Raw genomic sequence first — 10,000 nt, forward strand, 5'->3', positions numbered from 1 at the left:
CGTTTTAAGCTGATTTTGGTTTCGTCGCCGTGTCACATGTGTGGTGGTCCTCAGTCGATATAGAGAATTTCAAATGAATTGTAAACGTCAGATCATTTCGAGTAAAAATTTTCCAAACGTCAGGCCCATGGTCGAACCATGTGAACAACTCTCTTAGTTCACTTCCAGTTACCTCTTCTCGATATCAGTTTCCCTTGGTGTAATTGATCACACAATTTTATCTTATTCATGCACTAGTAGTATGGAGCAATCCAAGAGAAGAATAGAGAAATATAATTGAAAATTTAGGTTAAGTTGTTATGAGCCTCAGAAATAGAGCGACTATAGGTCAATACGAGGAAATGAAGCTCATGCATCTGACAATTTACTTGACATAGGAAACTCTGACAGGCTTCAAATGGATGGGCAATCTCGCTTGTGATCTTATGGCCCAAGGAAAAACTGTCCTCTTTACATTTGAAGAAGCAATAGGTGAGAAGTAAACATACATTGGTTCTAAATAAAACAAATAAACGGACACATGGGATCTGACAGTTGAAGCAGCCATGCAATCGCACTAAGTCCATTCTGCTAAATCCACCAATCACAGAATTGAATACAATAACCATAGCAACAACCACTTGTCCCGCGTAAAAAACTGGAGAATTTCTAAAATGGAGTAATTTTTTACTTTAGACATTTTCTCTACCAGAGATGTTTGTCCTAAATGTTTTTTTTTTTTTTTCGGAAATTGTAACGATTATGATTAATTGGTAACAGGAATTAGTGTCGTGCAATTCTGTCGGTAATCATGCTCGTGATTGACAAATCGAACTCCCGATTTTGTTTATCACTCGTATGATTACAGACCGAATCGGACTCCACTCGCTCCTATTACTATTATAAATTGGACTCCACTACGTCCTATTATTACGTATTATTATAATTGTTATTGTTGTTATGTTGTTATTACTATTATTCATTTTTGTCGGATGATAATACATTTTGTTTGGTAACAACGAGAGCTGTTGTGAAATAAATGATTGCGTTGATGTAGTTGATGTAATTTTAAGTGTTTGTAAGAGTAGTGGGTATCAAAACTACGATCGAAGAACGAAGGCAAAGAATGAATGATTTTAAATAACTGGAAAGCCAACAACTATTTATAAAGCTAATTGTCTGCTGGTGTTCATTTCTTTTGTAGGGTTTATGTATGGCACTACTGTTTTTGACAAAGATGGCATCAGCGCTGCTGTGGTAATGGCAGAAATGGCTTCTTACCTCAACCGTCAGGGACTTACCTTAACAGAGCAGCTAAACAATTTGTACAAGAGGTTTGTGATTGTGTCGTTACTAATGTTTATGCAATCATACAGATGCTTGGTACTTAATTGCATTAATCTATGGACTCCCACTCCATAAGTCAGTGCACCAGTACACGATTGCAACGTAGTGATAACGAGTTCTCTCGTGGAAGAGAAGGCCGCTTCTTGAAAAACAGGCACGATTGCACTTGAAAAGCTGAAGATATGTGAGGGGTTGTCTGCGGTGTTGCTCTGGAGTTCACTTACCTTTCATCCCTTGGGTGTCGAATGCCCTTGTATATCTCGCCGCCTGATGAGTAAATGGATGAAGTGCCAAATGATTAAGGGACATACACGGGCCTACGTCCTTTGTAGAACAGCTTGGTGCTGTGCCTGTCAGTAGCCTTTTGAAGCTCCTTGGCCTTTCTATCCCACCATGAGTCCCTCATCTGGGGCAGCCTTTCCTAGACGTGTGCTTTGAGCTGAGGTATAACGAATTCGTGGCATTGTGTAATTTCTTCGCCAAGTAGATTCTATGGGTACTGTGCATCTTTAGTGATAACTCTGAAATCTTTATCCAATTTTTGTCAAAGCTGTCTAGATGTTTACATTTGACAAAGCGCTGCAAGAATACACGGCATCCCTGTGCTGCTTCCATTCTTTTTTCAAATATCCATGTCATTGGTGTCATTATGGATGTCTGCTGATTGGCATTGTTTGAGTTTCTTGGAGAGACAATTTGCTCCTAACTATGCAGTGGTCAGACTAACACTCGACTCATCGGATTAGTAATCTTTTGCTCTACATCTATTGGTCACATTTTGTCAATCACACCCAACCTGAGCGTTCAAATCGCCAAGGATGATGAGTTTGTTTTTACCTTGTGTTCCTTTGTTGTTCTTATCCAATATCCTGGTCGAAGGCCACCTATCACACCTTCAATGCAGGTCATAGTTGGGGTGAAGGCGCCGATTATACGGATACTTGGCAGTCTCACCAGTGGCTTATAAAATCTTTTTCTTGCTTTTTAGCAATCGGAGTGCCGATTGCAAACTCAGCACTACCAGTTCAAGGCTTGTCCGACAGAAGGTTAACTCGCACTGACCTCCTCCCGACTTGATTCCACGGAGAATATTAGAACAGCTATTTCTCTGTAGTATTAATGAACCGTCGTCACTAAGAGGGCCGCTCGGCATTGCAGTCTTGAATCATTATCCAGAAGAGTGCGGACATTACACGATAAAACATGCATCGTTTTCTTACGAGAAGTACATTTCGGCTAGGATTACATCTTGGTCGGAAACTGATACCAGGCTTAGCAAAACTAAAAGCAATAGTAGAATGCAACAACGTGGACTCAAGTAGCACTGACTGAGTTCTGTAGTATGGCCCCTAAAGTGTGTGATGGAATGCATTTTGGGTTGTCCATAACAATGTATTGGTCTGTCAAATGCACCAACAAATTGCATGCAAAAATCTCTTGAATAGAAAGAGACGCTTATCTCTCGAACAGTTTACGTGTATTATAATGAAAGACGATATGTCGAATTTGAAATATCCATTTTCCAGGCCATTGAAATTTTACTTCAGTTTAAACAACGTGCCTTATCATTAAGATTGACTGATGACTCTAACGTGACTGTCTATATTGCTTGTATTTGGTTTATGTTGTAGATATGGTGTCCACGTGACTAACAACTCTTACTACCTTTGTTATTCTCCATCGACAATAAAGTCCATCTTTGATCGCATAAGGACTCTCGAGAATGCTTGGGTGAGTTGTAAGTGTATAGTAACACTCTGTTTTCTGTATCTTGGTATGATCCTTTAAAACCCGTCAATCAGGAAAGGTTACGCCATGCGAAGGGGCAATCAGAGTCGAATCACCTATGAAGTAAGCGTACAACCGTATAGGAACTACGACTGCATGCTTTCTAGATCAATGCAATAGTTTCCTGCTTAGTACGAATGTTATTTTCGTAATTTTGTTTGGCTGCTCGTTTCGCTTCTTCGATAAAAGTAGCCGTCTCAAAATTTGACACTGTTGAGTTCATTGAAATATTCCAATATTGCACGCGTAGGTGAACAAAAATAAACAGTGACAGATGGGATTCCTCTTCGACACAGACAGCATTTTACAAAATTAAAGGAAAAGACAAAAACTAGCCGTCGTTCCCTAAGACCAACATAACACTAGATGTATGGCGTTTTGTTTATGTAGTATTTCATGTAGGGAAATTTCATGTATTGACATGCCTTCGAATTAGCGTCATAGGAGAAATATTATAATAGAAAGTCTTTACTCCATAAGTTTTAGTTCCTCGTTGATACTATGAAATTTAGCACATTAGCGTAGAACAAGGGCAATATATATATTTCTTATGTTGGAGCTGATTATGTTAACTGTTATATGTCCAAGGTGATAAATCAACAGTAAACTTAGCAGCATTCTAAGTTTTGAAACGGTGAGTTTTCATTTGTTGAAATTCACTCGACTGCGTGGGCTTGCTCGAAAAGACAAACCCCTGAAGTTGGGAAAAATGGATGTTGAATTTGCCTAAAACTTTTTAACGGGATTTTCCTGTAAAATTTTTTATCTACAATGTCAAATTACAATCCTTTGTTCATCTCACATTAAATTTTTTTTACTCCAAAGAGAGAATGCTGGGTTTTCAGCTTTCTGAATAACGAATAGCGTCCGTTGGAGCCTAGGAAAACTATATGCAGCCACCACAAGAAGTCACGTGTACCTGTTAGAATACTAGAAGTTAGAATGGGGACAGTGCGGGGGACGTGTACCTGTTAGAATACTAGATGTTAGAATGGGGACAGTGCGGGGGACGTGTACCTGTTAGAATACTAGATGTTAGAATGGGGACAGTTGGGGGGACGTGTACCTGTTAGAATACTAGATGTTAGAATGGGGACAGTTGGGGGGACGTGTACCTGTTAGAATACTAGATGTTAGAATGGGGACAGTTGGGGGGACGTGTACCTGCTAGAATACTAGATGTTAGAATGGGGACAGTTGGGGGGACGTGTACCTGTTAGAATACTAGATGTTAGAATGGGGACAGTTTTAATGTCGCGTTTTATGACATTTCTTACGATTTTTCATATTACAGTTTAAACCAAAATTGAACTTTTTTGGATATATTTTGATAACCTTGAAATCTTATGCTGGTAATTGAAACACATCGTGTGTTGTACGAATATTTCAGTACCCCAGTGCTTGCGGTCCCTATAAACTCTCTGGTATCAGAGATCTAACTGCTGGATATGATAGTACCAAGCCTGGTGACAAACCGGTGAGTACCTTATGACCTTTGAGGTTAGAATTCCTCGAACGATATCGAAAGATACGTGTGCTCAAACTTAACTTGGCATTCGTAAAAGGAAAATCATATATTCATGATACCTTACTCACAAAGAAATCTCAAAAGTTTGTAACGGTTATGGAAACAAAATTGATTGCATGAAGTTTTTTGACCTAGCACAAGCTTTTCATGATGCAAACGGCGCTCTTAGTAGCCTGTGTCCATGTCCGTTTACGATTGTAATTAAAATTTAAGGTTGAAAACTGTGAATAATGAAACCTGTATTGAGCAGAGGAAATCCGCGGGACTTTCACTAATAAACTGTGATAACAAGCCCAAATTTTGATCTTGCAATCAACTTCCATATGTGAACAAGGAACTTCAACTTGTGAACAATACGTGTAAAGTTTTAGACCGTACGTGTATAGCTGTTATTTTGCTTGATAGTCGTTTGTTTTATCGCCTCTTAGTTGCCGTTGTGTTCTGTTTCAGGTACTCATTCACTGATGATCAGTTTTGATTGTCTACTTTTTCAGCGTTGGCAAGCTGAATTCTCGTTTGTTTAGCGACCTTTCACTCTCTATAAAATGACGTTACAAAGTTGCGGTTTACAAAACCAAATATCGGCCGATTGCAAATCACAATAATTCTCGAACTCGTATAAGGAGAGAGAGGGTTCACCTGTCACTTCGCGGAAAAACATATGGTTATACAGATCCATCATTTATTTAGGACTCAATCAAGATTATCAGCAACATTTTAAATGTTGTTAATCTATTATTTTGATGGTTATGTTCACCAGGTTCTTCCAGTTAGCAAGTCAAGTCAGATGATCACATTCTATTTCGAGAATGGATGCGTTGCCACTCTTCGAACAAGTGGTACTGAACCAAAGATTAAATACTACACGGAGCTTGCATGCAAGCCGGGAGAAAAGTATGTGGTTGTTTTCCACTGTCTCACGCTCGTAATAAATATTTAGTGTCTTTCTTTATTCGACGATTAAGCTTAAAAGTGACCATCATTTACCACTTAGGGATACTTGCTGATCCTAACTGTAGGTAGGACGTTTTTGTTATACATAAATATAGCTCCTTAATGAACTGACGAGGGCAAAACTCGAATCCTCTTTCACGCAACAGAAATCTCGTGTTCATAATCTCTCGTTTGCTTACATATTTACCGAGTTTCAGAGGTAACATCAGGCAGGAAAACGTATTATTCCACTTATTCCGCGACTGACACTGGGTAGATCTCTCTATTTTCAAAACCCTTTGAAAAAAAAGATGACAAACACTTGTCTCTCAAGGTAATTAGGATCTCAGCCAGCTCTAAATAAGTTTGCTTTCAAATATTCTACCAAATAAGCTACGGAGAACTTACAGAAATTGAGAGCGAATCATCTAATTGTTGCCTTAGCAAGGTTTCGGGTCCAGAGGCTAGAAATCCGAAGAAGCATTATAGTAGTCTCTACATGTACAAGGAGATATACGAAATTGACAAAAAGATTAAGAAAATAGTATGTGTTGGTACAGTAGGCGGTACGAACTGAGTCAAGGAAGCGCGCTTGGTCGTATTGGCTAATTTCTTACCGAGATAGCAAGGTAGGTAAGTTTCGCTACTAATGCGATGAATTTTCACTTCATTTCGCTCTACATTGATCTTTGTAAAAATAAAAGTCGTTTAACATTACCGGATAGATTTTCTTTTAGAAAGAAATAATTGTTGGACACAAATCAAGAACTAGAGAACAGACTCGATCCAATAATCTGTTACGCGAAATCAGAAAGACTCTCCTCAAAATAATGTGTTTATCATGTCTGGTTAGCGTGCCGTCGTAGATCGTCAAAGACAAGCTATGGTGGAACCTAAATATTCAAATATTTGATTGCTGGAGGGAAAAAAGATGGCAGTTGACCATCTACAACTCAGGATGAAACCAAATACAGATAAACTTTGCAACATTTTTTCGAAATTGACGGTTTTAGCTGAAAAGCGCCCGCCAGCTATCAATTAGAAGCCCTAAAGCACTCACAGTATCTCAAAATAACAGTTCCATTCAAAGAATTGCAAAACTTTATCTTGTGAGAAAAACAAGTACATTCTCTTGCGAGTACGAAACTAAGACATTAAAAATCTTCATGCTTCGGTTGGTTCTCCTCTTTATTTATCTGGACTTTCTGCAACTTTGCTGAATGAACATAAAATCTTGCGTCAAAACAATAATTATGTGTATCAACATTAACATTGTGGAAGTTTTGAAAAGTCGGAAGCTTCACTTGGAGTGAAGGATCGAAGTATCCTTAACTCGAGAACTCATTTCATCGCTTTTAAGCCTCTGTAACTTTGTTACTGCCAGTGAAACTTGAATAAGAACCCTTCACAGCTCGCATGTCTTAAAACACACATAGCTCGTGATTCGGTGTACCGTTTTCTCCATAATTGAAACACAAGATACCTTTTTTATTGCCTCGCGGCTGCTTTCATCATCTTGCGAAGGAAAAGTTATTTCGCGCCCTTTCAGTCATAAAATCTCAGTATGCACACTTAACTGGTATTATGGCTGAGGTTGCCAAGGAACTTTCTGTAGCACAATTAACCCGTGTTCTATGATGTGGTTTTCCATGAGTTACTTGAAGTAATTCGTTGAAACAGTAGAGAAGGTATGGCGCACTTCATATCATGGTGTTCAGTGTGTTTGACGCGCACTTTCTTCCTTTCTTTTAGTGTGGACATTCCAACAGCCAATGAAACTCTTCTGAACATCGTTAACACAATCGTTCAAGAATGGTTACGGCCTGATGTAAACAACCTCATTCCCAAGCAAGACTGAAAACTACTTCATTTCTCTTTTAAACGTTGAAGAAGATATGAATCCGATAATATATTCAGAGGCGGATCCAGGCAGAGAGGGCTCGGGGGTCCAGATCCCCGCTTCTTATTAGACCTGTGGATTTCTTTTACCACTTGTCTTTAACCAAAATTCTTGCAAAGACAGGGTCTTATGTTATTACGCAGTGTCAAGTATATAATGTTCACTTGTCTTGCAGTATTTCTTGGCTTATTTAGGCTTTGGTGTTTAAAAGTCCCCCCCCCCCCCCCTCCACTGAAAAAAATTCTGGATCCACCCCCGGTACTGATGTTGATCGTGTGATTTTCACTGAGTGCTGATGAAAGAAATTTATTGCTGATCTATTGTTATTTGTTTTTATTAAACCATTTAAAATGAACCGCGAAAGGCTAACTTGCATCCACCTCCGTCATGAACGTTCTGTACTATACATCTCACCATCACAAAAAGAATTGATGTTTCTTTAATTTAGAGATGAATAGATTTATAGTTATATGTAACAACGATTTATGCTACTTTTTCTATCCTTTTTCAGTGTGCTGTCTCGTGTTTCAAAATATGCTGCCTCTTTGGATAATTTTAGTAAATATGTTAGCTAGCCTAAACGTTTTCTTTTTCCGGTTTTGGCAAATACCATTCGCGAAAGAAGCATGACACAACATCTCAAGTTGATGAAGTTAATTTCGGAAACAATTAGACATCCTTAGAGGAAAAAACAGTTTTGCTTTAAATTCAGGATAATGAAGGGCTTCCGGTGGATGAACAATGTACTTTCAAAGTGGGTCAGAAAATTCGCAGATTTTCAAATATCGTGACATCTCGGTTACAACTGGGTGTCCTCGTTTTCTCACGTTAGGGCGCATGTAGGAGCCACTTTAAGTAGCATAAGAATAAGCATAGAAGTATATTACAAGTGCCCTTAAATAAGTCCCCCTCTGCAGTTGCCCCTCTAGTGAGAAGTCCGGCTGTCAATTCCTTGCGCAGAATGAATTGAGTAACTACGCGTCTCTCTGGTTACGGTTACCTTTCAACGAAATTCTGTTTTAATTTCCTGTGATCGGAAGAAAAGGGAAAGCTGTAAGTTACTTTGAGTGCTCTGATCGTTCGAAATTTGATAAACTAATGAAGAAAAGACCAAATCATTTTGCAGTTGTAAAAGCAATAAGGCGCATTTTTAATTGGAGTTTTCAGAGGCTATTCTTAAAACTCGGTAATAACCTTCCTTCGCCTCGTAAATTCTACGTTGGTTTATTGTTCCTTTAAGCCTATGGAATGAAAGGTCACACTTGAGATGAGAACTTTAAAGAAAACCGTTTTATGACAAAAGTTTCCCTTTATATTGTTGGGTCAAGTAATTCTCAATCAACCGATTTTCGTTTCCAAACCTTGTCTCTCCTTGGAAATTTTGAGCGATTTGGGATACTAAAGCAATAGAGGGCCAAGGCACTTCAACAAGGATTTGACTGTATTCGAAGAATAACGACAATTTGTAATTTTTTTTTTCAGTCCGGTGAAGAACGCTCTTTTCTTCATATATCTCTGGGCTTCTTTTAGCAAAATGTACCGTGGGGATAGAAGGAACTAGCTGCAAAACTAGCGGCTCTGTGGGTTCTTCGTAAAATAAAGGCCCACCCCTCAGAAGGCGAATGCATCGCTGCTAGACGTTCTAATATTTATATTTTTCACAGAAATACTTTGTATGCACATTCTCCACATTATTTCCTCTTCAATTTAATCATAAGTCGGAACTATCACAGATTAATTTAGAACGGGGCTGGAGCTCAAAGCAAACTCCTCAGAGCTTTAGTCAAACTACAAATTTTTGCTAAAAGTCATTAGATCGTTAAAATAAAATGTTACGTTGTATCAAGTTAATATGGGTAAATAAACTTGCCGTAAGTGGCGTAGAGACAATCGGCAAAACAACAGGATTCAGTTAAAAATATATTTAACTTCGCTTTACTTATTAATTGCTCCATTCTGTGCGAGCACTGATACAGGGGTTTCACGAAGACAGCGACAGACCTCGGGCCGTCAATGACTCAAAGTTTAACCTTCAGCCGTCAAAAACGATAAATAGTTGAAAATAGGTGACCTTATTTATGACTTGTCTTTGCACACGCTCACAACTGAGATCGCGCTTAGATCATGTTCAGTCTCCTGAAAGCTGTCGATTGCTTTGATCCGATAACTCCTTATTTGGATTTTTCGCCAGCATACTTATAATTCCCTGTCGATCAACGACGTTTTTATCTTTGTTCTATATCTAATATGCTAAAAGTAAGCGAAAGACTAACTTTCTAATCGAATAAATAAGAATCATACCAGTGTGCGAGACACTAACGTAGCAGTTGGGTGAAAGAGAACCCTAAGAGTGCGTAAGATACAAGCGCAACAATCCAATGAACGAGAATCCTAAAAGAGCGTAGGATACGAATGTAACAATCGAATGAATAATGAATTTGCGTGAGATACTAATGAAACAATTGGATCAAAAGATCAAGAGATACCAACATAGTAATCGAATGTACGTCAATCATAAACGTGCA

At 38.6% G+C, this 10,000-nt stretch overlaps 1 protein-coding gene across 9 annotated transcripts in view; it reads left to right on the forward strand.

Annotated features, from left to right (window-relative positions):
- The window catches only part of LOC113680399 (phosphopentomutase), a 33,335-nt gene extending 25,505 nt beyond the window's left edge, over positions 1-7,830 (forward strand). For 8 of the 9 annotated variants that reach the window (XM_027197431.2, XM_089192028.1, XM_089192029.1 and 5 more), the window contains 6 exons: positions 378-471; positions 1,184-1,313; positions 2,958-3,057; positions 4,505-4,591; positions 5,403-5,536; positions 7,328-7,830. In XM_027197431.2, coding sequence (XP_027053232.2) covers positions 378-471; positions 1,184-1,313; positions 2,958-3,057; positions 4,505-4,591; positions 5,403-5,536; positions 7,328-7,433 — 651 coding nt within the window. In that variant the 3' untranslated portion in view covers positions 7,434-7,830. Of the gene's footprint in view, positions 1-377; positions 472-1,183; positions 1,314-2,957; positions 3,058-3,702; positions 3,749-4,504; positions 4,592-5,402; positions 5,537-7,327 lie in introns of all 9 variants that reach the window. The other variant, XR_016182443.1, reaches the window with a different exon arrangement.
- Positions 7,831-10,000: the final 2,170 nt, after the last annotated feature.

This window comes from Pocillopora damicornis, chromosome 13 (assembly GCF_964200805.1).
Source record: "Pocillopora damicornis chromosome 13, jaPocDami1.2, whole genome shotgun sequence".
Classification (NCBI taxonomy): Eukaryota; Metazoa; Cnidaria; class Anthozoa; order Scleractinia; family Pocilloporidae; genus Pocillopora; species Pocillopora damicornis.